Genomic DNA, 22521 nt, shown 5'->3' on the forward strand with positions numbered 1-22521 from the left:
TTATACCATTCTACAGTATTGTGCATTGCACAGTACTGCTGCTGCAAAAGAAAAACATTTCATGACTTGTGTGAAAATAAACCTGATACTGATGTGGGTCTCTATTGTGGACTGAGAATGGGAAAGGGACAGGCTTTGCCAGTACTGTATAACCAACTTTCTGTCACTCCATATTTTCATTCACTTTTAAAAAAAAGTTATATCTTTTCCACTAATTCCTCTGAATCATGTTCCACTGTAAATTTGATGTTATTGATTCCCACTAGCAAAAATGAAAGTAGATCACTTGTCAGCGATAGAATTTGTTTAGTCACCATTATGCAAACGACTTCATTTTTATTATCACTGAAATCAAAAGATTGGAAAATTTGACAGGTTATAAAAGATAAATCCCCAGGACCTGACAGGGTATTCCCTCGGACCTTGGAGGAGACTGGTGTTGAAATTGCAGGGGCCCTGGCAGATATATTTAAAATGTCGGTGTCTACGGGTGAGGTGCCGGAGGATTGGAGGATAGCTCATGTTGTTCCGTTGTTTAAAAAAGGATCGAAAAGTAATCTGGGAAATTATAGGCCAGTAAGTTTGATGTCAGCAGTAGATAAATTATCGGAAGGAGTACTTAGAGATAGGATCTACAAGTATTTGGATAGACAGGGACTTATTAGGGAGAGTCAACATGGCTTTGTGCATGGTAGGTCATGTTTAACCAGTCTATTGGAGTTTTTCGAGGAGGTTACCAGGAAAGTGGATGAAGGGAAGGCAGTGGATGTTGTCTACTTGGACTTCAGTAAGGCCTTTGACAAGGTCCCGCATGGGAGGTTAGTTAGGAAGATCCAGTCGCTAGGTATACATGGAGAGGTAGTATATTGGATTCTCAATGGAAGAAACCAGAGAGTGGTAGTGGAGGATTGCTTCTCTAAGTGGGGGCCTGTGACTAGTAGTGTGCCACAGGGATGAGTGCTGGGTCCATTGTTATTTGTCATCTATATCAATGATCTGGATGATAATGTGGTAAATTGGATCAGCAAATTTGCTGATGATATAAAGATTGAAGATGTAGTGGACAGTGAGGAAGGTTTTCAAAGCTTGTAGAGGGATTTGGACCAGCTGGAAAAATGGGCTGAAAAATGGCAGATGGAGTTTAATACAGACAAGTGTGAGGTATTGCATTTTGGAAGGACAAACCAAGATAGAACATACAAAATAAATGGTAGGGCACTGAGGAGTGCAGTAGAACAGAGGGATCTGGGAATACAGATACAAAATTCCCTAAAAGTGGTGTCACAGGTAGATAGGGTCATAAAGAGAGCTTTTGTTACATTGGCCTTCATAAATCAAAGTATTCAGTATAAGTGTTGGAATGTTATGGTGAGGTTGTATAAGGCATTGATGAGGCCGAATTTGGAGTATTGTGTGCAGTTTTGGTCACCAAATTACAGGAAGGATATTAATAAGGTTGAAAGAGTGCAGAGAAGGTTTACAAGGATGTTGCCGGGACTTGAGAAACTGAGTTACAGAGAAAGGTTGAATAGGTTAGGACTTTATTCCCTGGAGCGTAGAAGAATGAGGGGAGATTTGATAGAGGTATATAAAATTATGATGGGTATAGATAGAGTGAATGCAAGCAGGCTTTTTCCACTGAGGCTAGGAGAGAAAAAAAAATAGAGGACATGGGTTAAGGGTGAAGGGGGGAAAGTTTAAAAGGAACACTGGGGGGGCTTCTTCACACAGTGAGTGGTGGGAGTGTGGAATGAGCTGCCAGATGAAGTGGTAAATGCAGGCTCACTTTTAACATTTAAGAAAAACTTGGACAGGTACATGTATGAGAGGTGTCTGGAGGGATATGGTCCAGGTGCAGGTCAGTGGGACTAGGCAGAAAAATGGTATGGCACAGCCAAGAAGGGCCAAAAGGCCTGTTTCTGTGCTCTAATGTTCTATGGTTCTATAGATCTCTTGCGTCAATTCCATCTAGGAAAATCTGACTTCTAATCATTTATTTTTTTACATCACTAAAATCCTTCATTTAACAAAATTATAATTTTCTCCTTTGGAGAAATACATTTATCATTACCATATATAATGTGTAAGGCATAAATATAAAAATTAACCATTTGGGAGTAGTCTATGCTGTACATTGCATGTATGAAATTTATACTGTATGTACTTGCAAATTTTACTTAAATTTACTTTGCATTTTTAAAACATAGCAATCTAATGTAATATTTTATTGCAATTAATAACTGCTGATATTTTTTCCTTCAAATAATGGACAATAGTACTGTTGTCACGCTGAAGCAATGATTTAACAGTTTCGCTGAGGCATTTAGTGTAAAGAATGGGTTAGATTAGAAAATATTAGGATTTAATCGTGATGTTAGGAACTTTCTTCACTGTACATATTTTGATTAATTTTTTTGCGTTGTTATAGCCAACCAGAGATGACCGTGGATGGTTGATTAATCCTTTGGGTCCCAATCCATGGTGGACTATCATAGCAGCCTTTATTCCAGCATTGCTTTGTACCATACTAGTCTTCATGGACCAGCAGATAACTGCAGTAATCATTAATAGGAAGGAGCATAAATTGAAGGTGAGTGCACTGCTGATCCTTGAACAAGTGTTAAGTGCAATTAATAATTATTACTTTAAAATATTTTATCCACTTGAGGTTGCGTTTCTCTTTAGTGTGGAATATGGTTGGCTGTATTGGTTGGGTCTTGAATTTTGACAGTGATTTTTTTAGTGATAGATATTTGCAAGTTGATATGAAATATGTTTCTGTGCAGTCACCATATTGGAGTTTTACCTGCTGTTTACTGCAAAGTTTAAAAAATATGTAGCCAATTGGGTAGAGTCATGTATACTTCGTCTGGGTTTTTGTCTTCTTTGAAAGAACACTATTTTACCAAACTCTTTTAAAGGTAAGTAAATTGGATCTTAGAACAGTCGAACACATTGTCATTATTGAAAACAGAATCAGGAAACACTGCAGCCAGCATGCATAACTTTTCACAAGTAAGTACGTCAGGGCATTCATATTTTCCCTTAGAAGTTTTCATTCTAATTTACAATTACACAATGAATGAGAACTTGTTGCCAGTAGGAACCTGTCCAGGCTTGCCTGTGACCTTTGTAGTAAGTACGAAACTGTCAAACTATGTCCCCCAAGCTATCCCAATCTGCTATCGAGTCTCCATGTGGTGGCACGACGACCTACAACATAAAGAATTAGAAATGGGCATATTATTTATGGAAAAATGGTGCTAGAATAAATCTCTGACATTCAAAACTATTTAAAGCTATCCAGATAATTAAAACCTATTAAAATGTATTAATCTTTGGAAAACAAATAGTAAAACAGAAGTTAGCATTTTTGGGGGATCTGGATATTATTGGTGAGTGTACCATTGAACCATTGATTGCCTGTCTCAGTGATTTTGAGGAAGTAATGGTAAGAAACTTTCTTAAGATGGTGCAATTCTTTTGGTGAATGTTCTCCAAAACTGTTGGGGAGACCCAGCTATAAAGAAGGATGAACAGTACTAGAGCTGTGCTTTGTCCACTGGAGCGACCTTGCCAAGCTGTTGTCAATCCACACCATGAGCCTCTGGCCAAGAAAGATCTTCAGCCATGCCCTAGTTCTTCAGTGTTATCAAGAGGACAGACCACGGTCATCATGAGGAAATGTTGGAGATGGATTGGGCAAGTGATGACTCCATCATCAAGGCAGTGCTTCATTTCACCCTTGAAAGGCGAAGGAGATGCAGGAGACCAAATACAGCTTGGCGCCATCCTGCAGAGGCAGAAATAAGGACCCTGAACCACACTCGGGGTACAATAGAGAAGGTGGCCAAAGGCAGACAGAGATGGACCTTCACTGCTGCCCTAAATGCCAGTGGCATAACGGGCAGCAAATAGGCATAGAGAAGGAACAGTGACATATCTGCAAGTTAGGGTGGTGTGCAGACTCAAGAGACTGCAGATGTTGGAATTTGCAGCACCAAACAGTCTACTGAAGGAAATCGGCAGGTAGACTTACAAGTCTGTGGGGGAAAGGAATTGTCAGCATTTCAAGTTGTGATCCGGTATCAGGGCTGACATCTTCCCTCTCCAAGATGGCAAGTACAAAGAGAAGGGGGGAGGGGTGAGACAGGGACCTGGGTGATTGGTGGACCAAGAGTTCTTGATGGATGATGGGCAGCTGGAGACAGAAAGGTGGGGGGGGGGTGAAGTTGGGAGACAGAGGCAGGTGGCTGATAGGTAGAAGCAGAGAAGAGGAAGAAAAGAGGCACATGCAGTTCAGAACTATTATACTTACACAGAGAAGAGAAAATCTGCAGATGCTGGAAATCAAAATAATACACACAAAATGCTGGAGGAACTCAGCAGGCTAGGCAGCATCTATGGAAAAGAATAAACAGTCGACGTTTCGGGCCAAAGCCCTTCATCAGGACTGCTGACGTGTCTCGGGTCAAAACATTGACTGTTTCCTCTTTTCAGTAGATGCTGCCTGGCCTGCTGAGTTCCTCCAGCACTTTGTGTGTGTGTTAGTACTATTATATTTACACAGTGTTGGTTGTCTGTCATATCCAACGATGACAATGAAACTTGTGAGGGAGAGTTTTTAAAGCTGAAAAGCCGTTGCTCTGAGGCATTTTCACTCTTTGACTTCAGAAGATCGGGTCCAGTCATACAAGTAGTCTTCGCAAACTCAGAATCAGGTTTATTATCACCGGCATGTGACGTGAAATTCGTTAACTTAGCAGCAGCAATTCAAAGCAGTACATAATCTAGCAGAGAGAGAAAAAAAATAAACAAGTAAATCAATTATGTATATTGAATAGATTATTAAAATTGTACAAAACAGAAATACTGTTTATAAAAATAAAAGTAAGGTAGTGTCCAAAGCTTCAAAGTCTATTTTGGAATTGGATGGCAGAGGGGAAGAAGCTGTTCCCGAATCGCTGAGTGTGTGTCTTCAGGCTTCTGTATCTCCTGCCTGATGATAACAGTGAGAAAAGGGCATGCCCTGGGTGCTGGAGGTCCTTAATAATGGACGCTGCCTTTCTGAGACACTGCTCCCTAAAGATGTCCTGGGTACTTTGTAGACTAGTGCCCAAGATGGAGCTGACTAGATTTACAACCTTCTGCAGCTTCTTTCGGTCCTGTACAGTAGCCCCTCCATACCAGACAGTGATGCAGCCTGTCAGAATGCTCTCCACACTACAACTATAGAAGGTTTTGAGTGTATTCCTGGTTGTGGTGGCTGACCATGGCTTCTGTGCCTTGTCATGAACTGCACTCTCAAGGAAGCATTGTAGAACCACACCACTGGGTCCGACTTGATCTCGTCCGCCCAGTCCTTTAGAGCTGAATTCAAATTCACATGCTGAGACAGGCATGTCCCTTTGTTACAAGGGTATGAAGCCTGCCAGCTATCATCACCTGGGTTAGCCCACTTATTGACGCATTGGACTGGGGTGTGGCCGGTATCACATGCAAACAGTTATTTGGAGCCCCAAGTGGGAGCTGAGTGTCCAGTGGGGCCCAAAGGTGAGTGAGCTGCCCCAGAATGGACATGACAAGCCCCTTCACCAGAGGCGCTACCCCTCCATGGCCACCCCATGCACCACATTTACGCTATCATGGATAAATATGGTAAGTTCTAAATTAAATTTCCAACATATTCCCATTAGATTTGATGTAATGCATGCAAAATTGATATATTGTTAATATTCGGTTTGTAGAATTTTTCATTTAAGGATCAATTTTATGAAATATTGACGCATCTTCAATTGCAATTGTGTAAGAATTCAATTGCTTTCCATGTTCTCTGATTACGTTAGCACTATTAAAATAGCAAATTAAAATTGGTTAAAGTAATCTTGTTTCAATTTGTTTCCTTCATAAAGCTATGAGGCATTAAGAAGTGTAGAGTTCCAGAATAAATTAGTCCGTACTATCCTATTGCATTGCTATTTGACCAACTTTGTCAGTTTTGTAAAGGTGGTATTGTTACTTACACAGCTGTAGAGTATAAAAACCTCTATATAAATTTCACTTCTGAAATGTAAATGAATATTTTCCATTTTTATATATTAGTATTTGATACAATCTGGAATATTTTTATTCTTTTACAGAAAGGATGTGGATATCATTTGGACTTAATTATTATGTCTATCATGCTTGGAATTTGCTCTATAATGGGTTTGCCATGGTTCGTAGCAGCTACTGTCCTTTCTATATCCCACGTCAACAGTCTGAAGTTGGAATCTGAATGCTCAGCACCTGGTGAACAGCCAAAATTCTTGGGTATTCGTGAACAACGAGTGACTGGCCTTATGATTTTTATTCTTATGGGCTCATCTGTCTTCATGACTTCTATTTTACAGGTAATGTCAATGTACATCTACTCCTCTCAGAAGTTCAATGCATGTAAAAAAATACTTTGCAATCCATTAACTGTCTATTAGATTATAATCATTTCAAATGAATGTGTTCAAACGAAAAATGAACACATTATTGTGCATCTGATGTGGAATAATCCATTTGAATAATCCAGTAATAAGGTGTTAATTATAGAATAAGAATGAAAAAAGGTAGCAAAAGGTGTAATTGCCCTTTGGTAAAACAGAACAGAAATTTAGGAATAGAGAGTTTTTGTTTTACTCTGTCTACTTAGTCTGGGTGTACAGTACACTGCAAACATAGCTAAAGAAGAGTTTGTTTTTGAAAGTTCAGACAATTGAGGGTCGTGATGAACTGCAGTAGAAGCTAAAATGAGACCTCGGAATTATTGACCATGATCGTGTTGACTGGCAGTGCCAAGTTTCTGAGGAGCCTACACCTATTTTCTCAAGTTCTATCATTTTTAACTCTTCTGATTTTATGTAACCAAATATCAGTGAAGCCTAACACATGAATCTCAAAATATATTGTGTTTTACCATTGCTAAAATCATGGAATTATCCCTTTTTCAACTGGACTAGTTCCTGAGGATTGGAGGGTGGCTAATGTAACCCCACTTTTTAAAAAAGGAGGGAGAGAGAAACCGGGGAATTATAGACCGGTTAGCCTAACGTCGGTGGTGGGGAAACTGCTGGAGTCAGTTATCAAAGATGTGATAACAGCACATTTGGAAAGCGGTGAAATCATCGGACAAAGTCAGCATGGATTTGTGAAAGGAAAATCATGTCTGACGAATCTCATAGAATTTTTTGAGGATGTAACTAGTAGAGTGGATAGGGGAGAACCAGTGGATGTGGTATATTTGGATTTTCAAAAGGCTTTTGACAAGGTCCCACACAGGACCTTGTGGCTAAAGGGATCGGGGGTATGGGGGGAAGGCTGGTATGGGGTTCTGAGTTGGATGATCAGCCATGATCATACTGAATGGCGGTGCAGGCTCGAAGGACCGAATGGCCTACTCCTGCACCTATTTTCTATGTTTCTATGGACTCAAACTCAATCGTATATTTGTCCAGACATCCCGCCCTGCAAAAACTCATTTCAGGGAGGTAGCACCATCAATTTGCAGGAGACTCCCGGAACTTCCAGGAGAGGTGGGATGTCTGTAATCGAGTAGCTCCTTAGCAGCTTGCCAGCTAGTTTAAATAATGTTAACTATGCTAATGAACGGATGACACCTGTTAAACTCACCTCAACATGTCTTTTACAGTCTTAACCCACCATGGGCAATAGAAAAGCCACTGTTACAAACAGTGCAGCGAGCAACATTGTCATTATTTTTGACCCCTATTTGGGCAGGGGTACACTTTAGGGTAGTCTGAGGTGACGTACGTTTTATATTTTCTTTTTTTGGAACACTGCCATGGCGCGCGCGCACTCTCGCTCTCAAAAAATCTCAAAAATCGATTTCTGAGATATTGTATATAATTTGTGGGCATCAGGGAGCCACTGTCAATATGCAGGAGACTCACGGAACTTCTGGGAGAGGTGGGATGTCTGCTTGTCTACATTATTTAAACCAGTCTTGTGAAGAAGTTTTCCAAGTTTGTGTTTCTGTGAACCCCATCCATATTTCTAATCAGAAAGTAATATTCATTCAGAATAATTACAGAAATTGTTCAGCAATTCGGTTAATCACTTGAATTACATTACCTAGTTCTCAGGATATTAAGGTTCTTCAGTTTAATCAAATAAATTATTATCAAATTAACGTATACAGAAATGAGCCTTGGTTCCATGTTAGTATTTCTGTTCTGTATAGTACTTCAGTCTTAACAGCTTCGATGAATGGAGATAAGATATTGGCTTGCCATCCCAATAGCACGATCTTCTCTGATTGAGTGATTTTCTGTCATTTTAAGATGGTTCTCTCTGCTGAGTTTAATTTCACATTTTAAAAAATAGCTTTCATCATCAAAAAAAGAGCCTGGACTTCTGAATGTAAACAGGGGTCTTTAGGCAAGGACCAGGAATAACAAAACTACTGCAAGTAACTAATGTATATTAATATTTGATAACGAAGGTCCAAATTATTAGCATAAAATTTTGTGGACCAATATTATAACAAAACATATTTTGTCTTTGTTCTAGTTCATTCCAATGCCAGTATTGTACGGAGTATTCCTTTATATGGGTGCGTCTTCTCTTAGAGGAATTCAGGTAGAGATTCTATGTTTTGTGACTGTGTATCTATCACTTAAACAAAATGTTGTTCTTGTAATGATACATTGTGAGTGGCGGGGTGGAGATACATCTCTACCAAAAGAGGTGTGAGGTGCTCCTTCCCTCCACTAGCCGCAGATCACCCTTGGTTGGGCAAGGTTTCAGCCTCCCGATCAGGGTCACGTGAAACCATGGGAGCAGGTGATGGGTGGTCGTATGAACAGCTGGTGTATATCACAAGTCCTGGTTATGTGATCACTGACACCAGGCAGATAATCTCTGAGGAGTATTGATAATGGCTGGGGTCACCCACCTTGTAAAGACACTGCCTAGAAAAAGGCATTGGCAAACCACTTAAGTTGAAAAATTTGTCAAGAATAATCATGGTCATAGGAAGACCATGATCACCCATGTCATACAACACGGCACATAATGAATGAATAAATGAATGAATGATATGTTGGTTCTGAATAGTTACCCTCTTGGAAATAAAATCCTGCTCAACAATCAGCACGAGATCAGAATCTGGCTCAGATTGGATGTGGAAAATACCTTCTCCATTGGAGTGAATGTCATTGATAGTCTGATTTTTTTTGCATTTTCCTTTCTAACTATATTTTTTCACATTGTGATTGCCAGTTTTAATTTAGTGGTTTGTTATTATCTATTCACCTTCATGGGAAGAATGGATTGTAAACCTTGGTTATTTTAAGGGTGTGGGAGGGGTGCTTTTAGTGAACCAAAGTCTTTGTGTGGTGGTTGTAAAGATTGCTTTTACTTCACTAGTTTAGTCCTTTGGAAATTCAGAATACCTGTCTGTTTGGTTAGTGTTAGTCAAACCTGCCAGTTTAATTTACCAACACACACAAAATGCTGGTGAACTCAGCGGGCCAGGCAGCATATATAGGAAGAGGTACAGTCGACGTTTCGAGCCAAGACCCTTCTTCAGGACGCTCGGCCTGAAATGTCGACTGTACCTCTTCCTATAGATGCTGCCTGGCCTGCTGCGTTCCACCAGCATTTTGTGTGTGTTGCATGAATTTCCAGCACCTGCAGATTTCCTCGTGTTTGCCAGTTTAATTTACCCATGGCCATGGATTTTCATCAGGGATAGATATCTATTCCACAAGGAGGATAAGAATGAGGAAGAGACGCAGGCTTAAGAATCTACCTGCAGTGTATTGAAAGTGAAATGGTGTTGGAAATGTGCTTAATATTGTTTTTGAAAAGTTATCAAATAATCTATGAGGGGAAGGGCCTGTTCCTATGCTCTATCCCGCTGACTCTATGACATTTCAAGGCCTAGATTTAGGTCATGAATTGAAAAACCTTTGTAAATATTGATCTATATCCATTCATTAGGACATAGACTCCAAGACAATGGCTTAAATATCTATGTGCCTAACGACTACCCCTTGGCGTGCATCAGAAGTTATTTAGGGAATATGTCAGCCTCTGAATCTAGTTAAAGACTTTTAGCTCACTAATAGCAGAAGATGGTCCTCAACAGTATTACAAACACTGCCTTGCATTTCTTTGTGTTTTCTACTAGGATGGTTCCAGTGATCTTTACCAAGGTGCCAAGCAGTGCATGACACGACATATCCCTCTAGGTGGGAGAGGGGAGGGAGAGAGGTTCCATTCCATCAGTGGTTGAATTTACAGAGATACAAGAGGAAATTATTACTCAAAAGCCAATTTGATAATGGGGGGGGAAGGCAGGATGTTGGGGCTGAGGGGAAAAATGGATCAGCCATGATGAAATTGTGGAGCAGACTCGATGGGCCAAATGGCCCAATCCTGCTTCTATGTCTTGTGGTCTGATTTCCTGACTTTTATCATTTGCAAGAGGGTCAGTTCATTAATGCTGAACTATTGTGATGCCGGTCACAATATTTTCATGTCAGGACAGAAATCTGAGAAAACTTTGTTTCTCTCATTATGTGGTAAGCCATCATGACTCAGTGGACACACATAAAAGTTGCTGGTGAACACAGCAGGCCAAGCAGCATCTCTAGGCAGAGGTGCAGTCGACGTTTCAGGCCGAGACCCTTCGTCAGAACTAACTGAAGTAAGAGTGAGTAAGGGATTTGAAAGTTGGAGGGGGAGGGGGAGATCCAAAATGATAGGAGAAGACAGGAGGGGGAGGGATGGAGCCAAGAGCTGGACAGGTGATAGGCAAAAGGGATACGAGAGGATCATGGGACAGGAGGTCCGGGAAGAAAGACGGGGGGGGGGGGAACCCAGAGGATGGGCAAGAGGTATATTCAGAGGGACAGAGGGAGAAAAAGGAGAGTGAGAGAAACAATGTGTGCATAAAAATAAGTAACAGATGGGGTACGAGGGGGAGGTGGGGCATAGCGGAAGTTAGAGAAGTCGATGTTCATGCCATCAGGTTGGAGGCTACCCAGACGGAATATAAGGTGTTGTTCCTCCAACCTGAGTGTGGCTTCATCTTTACAGTAGAGGAGGCCGTGGATAGACATGTCAGAATGGGAATGGGATGTGGAACCAAAATGTGTGGCCACTGGGAGATCCTGCTTTCTCTGGCGGACAGAGCGTAGGTGTTCAGCAAAGTGGTCTCCCAGTCTGCGTCGGGTCTCGCCAATATATAAAAGGCCACATCGGGAGCACCGGACGCAGTATATCACCCCAGCCGACTCACAGGTGAAGTGTTGCCTCACCTGGAAGGATTGTTTGGGGCCCTGAATGGTGGTAAGGGAGGAGGTGTAAGGGCATGTGTAGCACTTGTTCCGCTTACACGGATAAGTGCCAGGAGGGAGATCAGTGGGGAGGGATGGGGGGGACGAATGGACAAGGAAGTTGCATAGGGAGTGATCCCTGCAGAATGCAGGGAGGGGGGGAGGGAAAGATGTGCTTAGTGGTGGGATCCCGTTGGAGGTGGCGGAAGTTACGAAGAATAATATGTTGGACCTGGAGGCTGGTGGGGTGGTAGGTGAGGACCAGGGGAACCCTATTCCTAGTGGGGTGGCGGGAGGATGGAGTGAGAGCAGATGTACGTGAAATGGGCGTTTAAGAGTAGAGTTGATAGTGGAGGAAGGGAAGCCCCTTTCTTTAAAAAAGGAAGACATCTCCCTCGTCCTAGGATGAAAAGCCTCATCCTGAGAGCAGATGCGGCGGAGACGGAGGAATTGCAAAAAGGGGATGGTATTTTTGCAAGAGACAGGGTGAGAAGAGGAATAGTCCAGATAGCTGTGAGAGTCAATAGGCTTATAGTAGACATCAGTGGATAAGCTGTCTACAGAGACAGAGACAGAAAGATCTAGAAAGGGGAGGGAGGTGTCGGAAATGGACCAGGTGAACTTGAGGGCAGGGTGAAAGTTGGAGGCAAAGTTAATAAAGTCAACGAGCTCTGCATGCGTGCAGGAAGCAGCGCCAATGCAGTCGTCGATGTAGCGAAGGAAAAGTGGGGGACAGATACCAGAATAGGCACGGAACATAGATAGTTCCACAAAGCCAACAAAAAGGCAGGCATAGCTAGGACCCATACGGCTGCCCATAGCTACACCTTTCTAGATCTCCCTTGTCCATTCGTCCCCACCATCCCTCCCCACTGATCTCCCTCCTGGCACTTATCCGTGTAAGCGGAACAAGTGCTACACATGCCCTTACACCTCCTCCCTTACCACCATTCAGGGCCCCAAACAGTCCTTCCAGGTGAGGCGACGCTTCACCTGTGAGTCGGCTGGGGTGATATACTGCGTCCAGTGCTCCTGATGTGGCCTTTTATATATTGGCGAGACCCAACGCAGACTGGGAGACCGCTTTGCTGAACACCTACGCTCTGTCCGCCAGAGAAAGCAGGATCTCCCAGTGGCCACACATTTTAATTCCACATCCCATTCCCATTCTGACATGTCTATCCACGGCCTCCTCTACTGTAAAGATGAAGCCACACTCAGGTTGGAGGAACAACACCTTATATTCCGTCTGGGTAGCCTCCAACCTGATGGCATGAACATCGACTTCTCTAACTTCCGCTATGCCCCACCTCCCCCTCGTACCCCATCTGTTACTTATTTTTATACACACATTCTTTCTGTCACTCTCCTTTTTCTCCCTGTGTAGTTCTGAATATACCCCTTGCCCATCCTCTGGGACCCCTCCCCCCACCTTGTCTTTCTTCCCGGACCTCCTGTCCCATGATCCTCTCGTATCCCTTTTGCCTATCACCTATCCAGCTCTTGGCTCCATCCCTCCCCCTCCGGTCTTCTCCTATCATTTTGGATCTCCCCCTCCCCCTCCCACTTTCAAATCTCTTACTCACTCTTCCTTCAGTTAGTCCTGACGAAGGGTCTCAGCCTGAAACGTCGACTGTACCTCTTCCTAGAGATGCTGCCTGGCCTGCTGCGTTCACCAGCAACTTTGATGTGGGTTGCTTGAATTTCCAGCATCTGCAGAATTCCTGTTGTTTATGACTCAGTGGATATATTTGGCTGGTTGATTTACAGTAATGGGTGATAATTCCAAAACAATTACTACAAACAGAATGGGAGGATGGATGTGAGGATGTTCTGCAGTATGAAAATGTCATTGAGAAGTAAATTATCCTATTTTAGAAATGTAACAAATTATGAGTGCCTTCAAAGTTATTGTAATCTTGTTATGTCAGTTAATATCATTTATCTATTATCTTCAACTTTCCTACCACTTCTGTTGTGGCAAATCTGTCAAACTCGACAATGAGCAGTGCACAGCTGCATTTAGAAGGTGACTCATCTTGTTAACCTAATTCAGAAATTTAATTAATTTCCCTTTTGGAAAACAGCCAAATCATTGGAAGAATGTTGTACTCTATAATTAAATTATTGCAAGAATTTATGGAGCTATTTTGGTTTCCAGTGCATTTCGTTCTTAAGCTAAACACAGGTCCCGTACATGAACATGTCCATATAAGCAGAAGTGCATTCTACCCTAGTGTGAACTGTCACAGCTATTTGATATAACTTCGTATTGCCATCATCAGCTTAGGGGCCAGGAAGTTCATTGGATCATTACCCAGTATTAACTTAATCAATTGGGGAGCTGACTATTGATCCCTTATGGCATTCCATTAATAATTATTGAAGTTCAAAAGTTCAAAGTAAATTTATTATCAAAGTACATATTTGTCACCATGTAGAACCCTGAGATTCCTTTTCCTGCGGGCATACTCAATAAATCTACAGATTAATTGCTATAACAGGATCAATAAAAGACCGCCCAATTTGGACGTTTTGACCAGAGTGCAGAAGACAACAAACTGTGCAAATACAAAAAGAAGAAACAATAATACTAAATAGATAAGCAATAAATATCGAGAATATGAGATGAAGAGTCCTTGAAAGTGAGTCCATTGATTGTGGGAACATTTCAGTAATGGAGCAAGTGACGCTATTCCTGTGGTTCAAGAGTGATGCTTGAGGGGTAGTAACTGTTGCTTGAGGGGTAGTAACTGTTGCTGACCCTGGTGGTGTGAGTCCTGAGGGTCCTGAACCTTCTTCCTGATGGCAGCAGCAAGAAGAGAGCATGTCCTGGCTGGTAGAGGTCTCTGATGATGGATGCTGCTTTCCTGCAACAGCATTTCGTGTGGATGTGCTCAATGATTGGGAGGCTTTACCCGTGATGGACTGGGCCATAAACACTACATTTTGTAGAATTTTCTGTTCAAGAGCATTGGTGTTTCCATACCAAGCTTGAGATGCAGTCAGTTAACATACTCTCCACTACACATCTGTAGAGGAAGGCATGAAGGTTCTGATGGTGTTTATCACTATGATATTTCGATAAAAGTACATGTGGCAGAATTTTCTCTCCATGTGTGGTAATGGCTGAGCTTTGTGCTGTTCTACCGCAATTCAGTCCCATTGAAATCAACTGCTATCACAAGGGCAAGAGACAAAATGTGAACTTCTGTGGACAAAGTGGGAATATTCCGAAACAATTTCAGAACCCACGTTCTTTGGCAAGTGCAATGGCCATTCAATTTACAGCTGCCATCTGCCATTGTTCTTCAAAATACTGCCAAAAGTACAGGTTCATCTTGCTTGTGACTGACTTGTATCATGCTCTATTGATATCAGTCTATTTCTTCGAAGGCATGCATCTGACTCTCCATAATCAATCCATGTCTATTCAAATACTCATGCATCTCGTCCCTTATAACTTTCCCACTACTGATGTTAGGCTGTCCGGCCTATAATTCCCTGGTTTATTTTTAGAATCTTTCTTAAACAGCGGAGCATTAGCTATCCTCTGATCTTCCTGTCACTAGAGATGATATAAATATCTCTGTTAGGGCCCCGGCAAATTCTGCACTTGCCTCCCACAGGGTCTGAGGGAACACCTTCTCAGGCCTTGGTGATTTATCCACCCTATTATTCTAAGTGTTTAGGATTATATGTTTGGGCTACAGGCTATACAATACTTTTGTTCATGTGAATGTGAGTTGATCTATGTATTTTATTTTCTATGTGCTTTAGGTCATTTCTAAATGTAGATATATGTATTTGGCAGTGTAATTATAATACAGTGAATTCCGTTTAATTGAGACACTTATTTGGGACAACTCCTGAAGAACAAAAACTAAATTGAGAAAATAGCCAGGATTCCCTTCCTTTTTGGGGACACTATGCCACTTTGGGGCAAGAGACTGTTGCCGAATGGTTTCTAGCCAGTGTCAGTCAGATGCACTTGCGTGGCTGTCAAGACAGTACACCGTGCTTAGAGCAATCAGTTTTTAAATAATGTCTGTTGCATGCCTTTGTGATCAACAAACAGTGATGTTTGTCACTGATAGTTGGTGAGAAATAAGCAGTAAGACAATCCAGAACTGTTTTACTCACAGCAGTTTCAAGCATTCAGGCTTGGATGTGCCGGAAACGGCTGGGAGTGAAAAAGAAACGATTCGACTCGATCAACAAGTTAGAAATTATGAAGAATTTGAAGGGTTCAACAATCATCTTGAATGCTACAATGAAAATGAAGCTTTGGGGGATGAAATCATCTGAAGCATTGTATGAAAGCAGTCCATTATCTGCACTTTGTGTATGCATTGATCTTGTTCACTTACAGTCAATCATATGAACACAGCAGATCAGTTTCTCCATTGATAACTATTAGAAACTAATACACAGGCTTACAATACTGTAGAGTTATTGGTGGTGTTCTGATCTGTTCTGTATTTCATTTAAATACACAAATTGTTACTCAGTTAAACTATAGTTTGCCATTTTTTTAACCTTTTTAACTATTTCCATGAAATTCAGCTAATTGGGCCAGACATTTTAATTGAGCCAAAATTTACTTGTCCCGATGCGTTTCAATTGACTGGAATTGATTGTATATAATTGACACTGTAGATGAATAAAACAGGTGTGGTGACTTTTGAGTATTACAGTCAAATTTTTCATACAATTTTTTTTGTACAGCTATTTGATCGGTTGAAGCTCTTCGGGATGCCTACAAAACACCAACCAGATTTTATCTACCTTCGTCACGTGCCCCTACGGAAAGTACATCTCTTTACTGTGATCCAGGCTTCTTGCTTGATCATTCTCTGGGTAATAAAAGCTTCTCGGGCTGCCATTGTTTTTCCTATGATGGTAAGAACCTATGATCATGAAGATAACCCTTAAATTATTTTATAAATGAAATCAATTGCAAATATTATCTCCTTAATTAAATTATTTTGGCAATACTGCTTAAAGTTAAGATTCAAGTTTTCTGTATATCCATTTTTTCATCATTTTTAGTCACAGAGTGGTTACCAGGAGACTGGAGAATAGCTAATGTTCTTTTATTTCAGGGCAGCAGGAGTAAAGTTGGTAACTACAGGCTGATAAGCTTTATATCAATATCAGGGAAATTACTGAAGAATATTCTAAGGGACAGGACTTGTATACGTTTGAAAAGTTGGGGACTGATCACGGATCGTCAACATAGCTTTGTGCAGGATAAATCTTGTCTCACTGATTTGATAGAGTTATTTTTGAAGACGTGGTAAATGAGATTGATGTAGAGAGGGAAGCATAGTCAGGTGGTGCAGAAAGTCATGGCCCTTAGGGCCCAAGATGAGCTAGCTAATTGAATCCAAAATTGGCTCGATTCCAATTTCCTGATTGGAAGCCTATGACAAGTTGTAGAAATCAGTATTGAGACCTTTGTTGTTTGAGATATGGACGAACAACTTGGATACGAGCCTAGGTTGTGTAATTAGTACGTTTTGCAGACGGATGTCTAAATTGATGGTGTGGATAGTGAGAAATGCTGTGGGCTGGCATGGTAGCATAGTGGTGAGCACAACACTTTATAGCACAGGTGACTCAGGTTCACTTCCCGCCACTGACTGTAAGGAGTCTCCCTGCGACTGCTTGGGTTTCTTCCGGGTGCTCCCATATCCTTCCCACAGTCCAAAGGTAAACCAATCGGTAGGTTAACTGATCTTTGTAAGTTGTCCCATGATTAAGTCAGGATTAAATTTGGGGATTGGTGGGCAATACGGCTCAAAGAGACAGAAGGGTCTATTCCATGCTGTATCTCAATAAATAAATTGTCCAAAGCTCCGGCAGATCAGATGGAAAGCTGAGCAGTGCATTGGCAAATGAAATTTAAACTTGACAGGCATGAGCTGATGCATGATGGGAAATAATATAGTGCTAGGACATGCACAGTAAATGGTTGGCACTTAGATGTTGATGAACAGAGATCTAGGGGTCCAAATCTATCGTTTGCTGAAACTGGCAACGTAGGTCAATAGTGATGTAGAAGGCATATGGCATTTCGTGTCTTCATGAGTCATGACATTAAATATAAGTCCTAAAACATTATGTTGCGACTTCACATAACACTGGTTAGGCCATACTTGGGAGTGCTGTGTAGTGTTTTGGGTGCTACACGATAGGATGAATGTGATTGTGTTGGAGAGAGTGGAAACAATATTCACCAGGATATTGCTTGGACTGGGTGACTTCAGTTCTAGGGAGACACTGGATAGGCTGTGCTTGTTCACTCTGAAGGGTGACCAACAGGTGGACCAGAATGGGAGGCAGAGATAGGGTAGATAAGCAAAATCAATTGGCTATTGTATGAGTATTAAAAAATGAGAGTTAAAAGATGTGAGTTCAAAGTGAGAGGAATGAGCTTTAAAGGGAACTTGAGGGGTGAATGTTTTTTTTTAATCACAGTATGGTTACTATTGGGAGAATGCTAACAGAGGAGGTGATAGAATCAGGTATGATTTCCATCTGGAAAACATTTAGATAACACTTAAATAAGCAAGGCTTTAAAGGTCATAACCCAGGAAAATGTAAACTAGGCAAAAGTACTGACGTGGGTAATGGCTGAAGGGCCCGTTTTTGTGCCTTATGATACTGGTCCTACTTACAAGTAAAACTACCTAACAATCTTTTTTAGATTATTTAGATTATGAAGACACACAGTCCTCTTTTATTGTCATTTAGTAATGCATGCATTAAGAAGTGATACAATATTTCCTCCGGTGTGATATCACAAAACACAGAACAGACCAAGACTGAAAAAAACTAACAAAACCATATAATTATAACATATAGTTACAACAGTGCAACAATACCATAACTTTATTCATGGCACAGTAAAAGTTCAAAGTCTCTCAAATGTCCCACATCTCTCGCAGCCGGGAGAAGGAAGAAAAAATCTCCCTGCCATACCCGACCACAGTCCGACTCCGAGTCATCCGAAAACTTCGAGCTCTGATCTGCTCTCCGACATCGAGTACTGAGTGCCATCTCTATCCAAATGATTCGACCTCAATCTCGGTCGCCAACAGCAGGCAAAGCCGGGGATTTTGAGGCCTTTCCTCCAAAAGATTCCCGACAGCGCAGTAACGACAGCAGCGAACGAGCGTTTCAGAAATGTTTCCAGATGTTCCTTTGTGCTTTCACATCCATCTCCATCAAATCAGAATTGTCCACGGCCCCTTTTTAATGGATACGATATCATTTTTCACCGGGGGGCTGCGAATCCTGACTATTTATTTGGGAATGTACATAGGAAACATATAAAATTTTTTAAAAATTCAAAAATTGAAGTTTTTTCCCAATTCACCATATTTTTTCAGCTCTCTCGATGACTGAAGTTTGCATACTTTGCAGGTTTTGGCACTTGTGTTTATCCGAAAGCTGATGGATTTCATTTTCACTAAGCGAGAGCTGAGCTGGCTGGATGACTTGATGCCTGAGAGTAAAAAGAAAAAGTTAGAAGATGAAGAAAAGGAAGTAAGAAACATATATATCACCGATGCCTAATTTGTGGATTGGGTTTGACACCATACAAGGACATTCGGGCAGAATCTGAACCAGCTGGAAATGTACCGTGGTTTATGTTTTGGTATATTTTATTTTAAATTTTTATTTTGGCTGTTGGTTTCTCAAATTTGTCTGGCAATTAGGTAAGACTATTATTCATTTTCTACTGGTAGAGTTACATATGTCAGTGGACTTCCTCAAAGCCCAATAGATTTATTGTGATATAACCTAATTAAACCTGGCAAATGAATATTATTATATATCTTTAACAGAACCAGCATAATCAAGGAATGCCTGACAAACCATAGTATTGAATGGTTCCTCAAAATTGCCATATTCAAAGCAGGTCCTTGTCTTCAGTGGTCCTCTTGGGAAGAAATAGTGTAATCACAAAGGGCATCAGTTGAAATTGGCAGCACCACCAAATATAGATTAGGATTCATCCTCCCAACAGCAGCCACATTGATCTAATTTCTCAGGGACTGGATCACCCGGAAAGGAAGTGTGCCAATGGTGGAACTACATTTTAATGGGACTATCCAAATGCCTGCCCTTTCAGCTTGACAGGCATCCTTGGGTTACAGCTGATTTTGTCTTTATGGGTGCCTACTCACTCAATTTTGTCCATATACTGAAAATATGCAATTACTTGATAAGGTAGCCATACCTTCACAGTATAGTACTGAGTGATGCTGGTAAGTGCCAATTTGCAGAGTATTTTTCACAATTAAAGTGATACAGAATTAGGACATCCCAAACTCTTTGGCTGGTTTCCATGGCTTTGAGACGACTGTAGTGAATGTTACATTGTTTTTATTGAATATCAATACAAGCGATTGGCTATCAGTTTCCAGAGCACGTCACTTAAGTTGCTTCCTGTGATGAAACTGGCAGCCTGTGCTCTGAAGACAACTGTTTCAGAGATCAAATTTAAGGAGAAGGTATACAGTTCATAGCTGGATTCTTAAAAGCATTTACATAGCGCAGGGGTTCTGAACCTGTCTTTATGCCTGAACTCCTACTGTTAACCGAGGGACCTGTGGTGGACCCCAGGGTGAGAACCCTTATATAGAGGGATCTCGGGATCCTGGTCCATAGCTCACTGAAGGCGGCCACACAAACAGGTAGTGTGGGGAAGAAGTCATATGGTATGTTTGCTTTTATTAATTAGGGCATTGAATATAAAAGTAGAGAAATCTTGGGGTATGGTGTGCAATACAGATCACCCATTATAAAAAGGATGTGAGGTCTTTGGAAATGGTGCAGAAGAGGTTTACCGGGATGCTGCCTGCATTGGAGAGTATGAACAATAAGGAAAGGTTGAAAAGAATTGTGTTGTTTTCTCTGGAAGATCAGAGGCGGAAGGAAGACCTGATAGAAGTTTATAAAATTATGAGAGGTATAGATAGGGTAGATAATCAGAATCTCTTTCCCAGGGCAGAAATGTCAAATACCAGAGAACATGCATTTAGGTGAGAAGGGGAAAAGTTTTGTTTTTACACGGAGAATGGTAGTTGCTTGAACTAAGTTGCTCGGGTAGTAGTGGAAGAACACTCAATACTGGTGTTAACGAGGTTGTTGTATGTACAGTACATATGAATATGCAAGGACTGGAGGGATCTGTATCCTGGACAGGCAAAAAAGATTTAATTTAATTTGGCATCATGTTTGGTGCAGACAGTACGAACCAAAGGGCTAGTTCTTGAGCCAGGTTTGATGATTACTGCAGGGCGATTACATTTAAGCGGGTTATTACCCTCAAGTCTGGTTCTCGTTTGACCAATTAAGAAAGAACAATCACTAAAAGTAGAAAGGCAGAAAACTAATTCTGCGATTCATGGGAACAAATACATACACTGTATATGTCAGACTTTTGAATTTAATAAATTTAAGGATCTCATTTAGGGTGTCCATAAGTTGGTTGTTCATAACCTGGGGAGGGAGGGCCTGAATTTGCAAAATCCCATTGTCATGTTCAAAATGGAGCAAAATAATTCACCTGGTATCCGGGCTTAGTTGTCTCTCACCCAGTATCAGAAATATAAATTGCCTGATGATCAGTAGTTGTTTGTGGTTTTGACAGCAATATTACATTGTGTTAAATAATACATATTCTTTGAAAAAGCTTTAGGCTGCCTAAGGGGTATGAAAACCCAAAGATAAATGAAGATTTATTGGCTTAGTGCATTCTTGAAGTACCTTATTTTGTTTGTTTTTGTCAAGTGAATATCCACAGCAAGAATGTTATATATAGTCCATTCATATTTGCCCTTCAGAAGGGATGGCGGACCTTTAACTGCTGTAGACTAAATGGTGGCATTGAGGGAGATCCAGGATCTTGACCTCTCAAAGAAATTCGATACTTCACTGAACAAATTATCTTGAGTTGAAAGAGAATACCAATTATATTTTAAATAGGTAGTAGACTCAGAGGGAAATGAAGTTACGTACTGGTTTGTGTGTATGCATGTAGACCATCTTAACCTAATATGAACATTGTGCGTAGTTAGTCTTAAATATGTAAGACTAAACTATCTTATCTTACAGAATTATGGTTTCTTTCTTGTATATACTAAAAACTTTACCTAGTTAGTACATTGTGGATATAGGGACTGATTTTCCTGTGTTGGTTACTTGAACTAGCATATGGGATGCTTACAAGGAGCAGTGTGGTAGAAACTTTATGACCACATCTCTGCTCTATTTGAATAGTTTTGAAGAATTCCTACTGAGGGAATTGTCTACTTGCCTCGGGTTGGCGCAATTAACTTTAACTAGTGTATTAATAAGCTGGGAGTGACATCATAACACCTCCTGTGTGATTTTCCTAGGATCCCACTGGGCAGACATCTGCCTCAAGCAAGTTGTACCTTAGAGGCTGTAGGGCTGCCCATTCGGATTGAAGAATCTGAATGGGAGCCAGCCAGCAACTTCTGAACAAGGCAGGTAAGGGCTTACTTTGCTATTGTTTTGCTATTTATGAGTACAACACACCTGCTCTTTGAGGATGGAGACCTATAGGTGTCAACGTCACCTTGTTTGTGGTGCTGCCTAAGGGTTCATTTTCCCAACAGTGCTGTTGCCCAGTTTTTTTTTGTCCCCTATTTAAGGTAGTAAATCCCAGCAAGATGGCTAGTTTCATCCAAGATCAACTTTACTGCTCAAGAAAAGCACAATAACTAATTTTGGGCTAAAAAGAGGGAAGAAAATAATAGCCATGCCGTCAGGCTTGTATACAATTTATTTGTTTAAGTGAATAATCATTTATTAATAGAAAATTTCTTAATTCCAAAGGAAGAACAAATAATGCTAACATTAGCAGAGGAAGGAACAATTCATTTACCATTGGAAGGAGCTTACAGGTAGTATTTATGTTACAGGCTTTCTTTGAGGTACCATGCAGCTTAATTATAAGGAAATATTTATTGTTATTTTTGTGACTTGGGAAGACTATCTGCTGTCCCTCTGGGAACTGAAAAAGCAACTATGTGTACACAGTACTATGGTTGTTTTGGTCTCCATACACGGGTTTAATGGGTGGAAGGGGTACTGGGAAGGAGGGAGGCAGCGCACACAATTCTATAGCCCATTTTAGACCTAGTGG

At 41.0% G+C, this 22521-nt stretch overlaps 1 protein-coding gene across 4 annotated transcripts in view; it reads left to right on the plus strand.

The window, feature by feature from the left end:
• LOC140199629 (sodium-driven chloride bicarbonate exchanger-like) overlaps nucleotides 1-22521 on the plus strand; it is a 248613-nt gene that overhangs the window by 215577 nt on the left and 10515 nt on the right. For all 4 annotated transcript variants that reach the window (XM_072262026.1, XM_072262027.1, XM_072262024.1 and 1 more), the window contains 6 exons: nucleotides 2429-2590; nucleotides 6141-6392; nucleotides 8560-8628; nucleotides 16062-16235; nucleotides 18765-18887; nucleotides 22212-22279. In XM_072262026.1, the coding sequence (XP_072118127.1) occupies nucleotides 2429-2590; nucleotides 6141-6392; nucleotides 8560-8628; nucleotides 16062-16235; nucleotides 18765-18887; nucleotides 22212-22279 (848 nt within the window). The remainder of the gene's footprint in view (nucleotides 1-2428; nucleotides 2591-6140; nucleotides 6393-8559; nucleotides 8629-16061; nucleotides 16236-18764; nucleotides 18888-22211; nucleotides 22280-22521) is intronic.

Source organism: Mobula birostris, chromosome 6 (assembly GCF_030028105.1).
Source record: "Mobula birostris isolate sMobBir1 chromosome 6, sMobBir1.hap1, whole genome shotgun sequence".
Taxonomy (NCBI): domain Eukaryota; kingdom Metazoa; phylum Chordata; class Chondrichthyes; order Myliobatiformes; family Myliobatidae; genus Mobula; species Mobula birostris.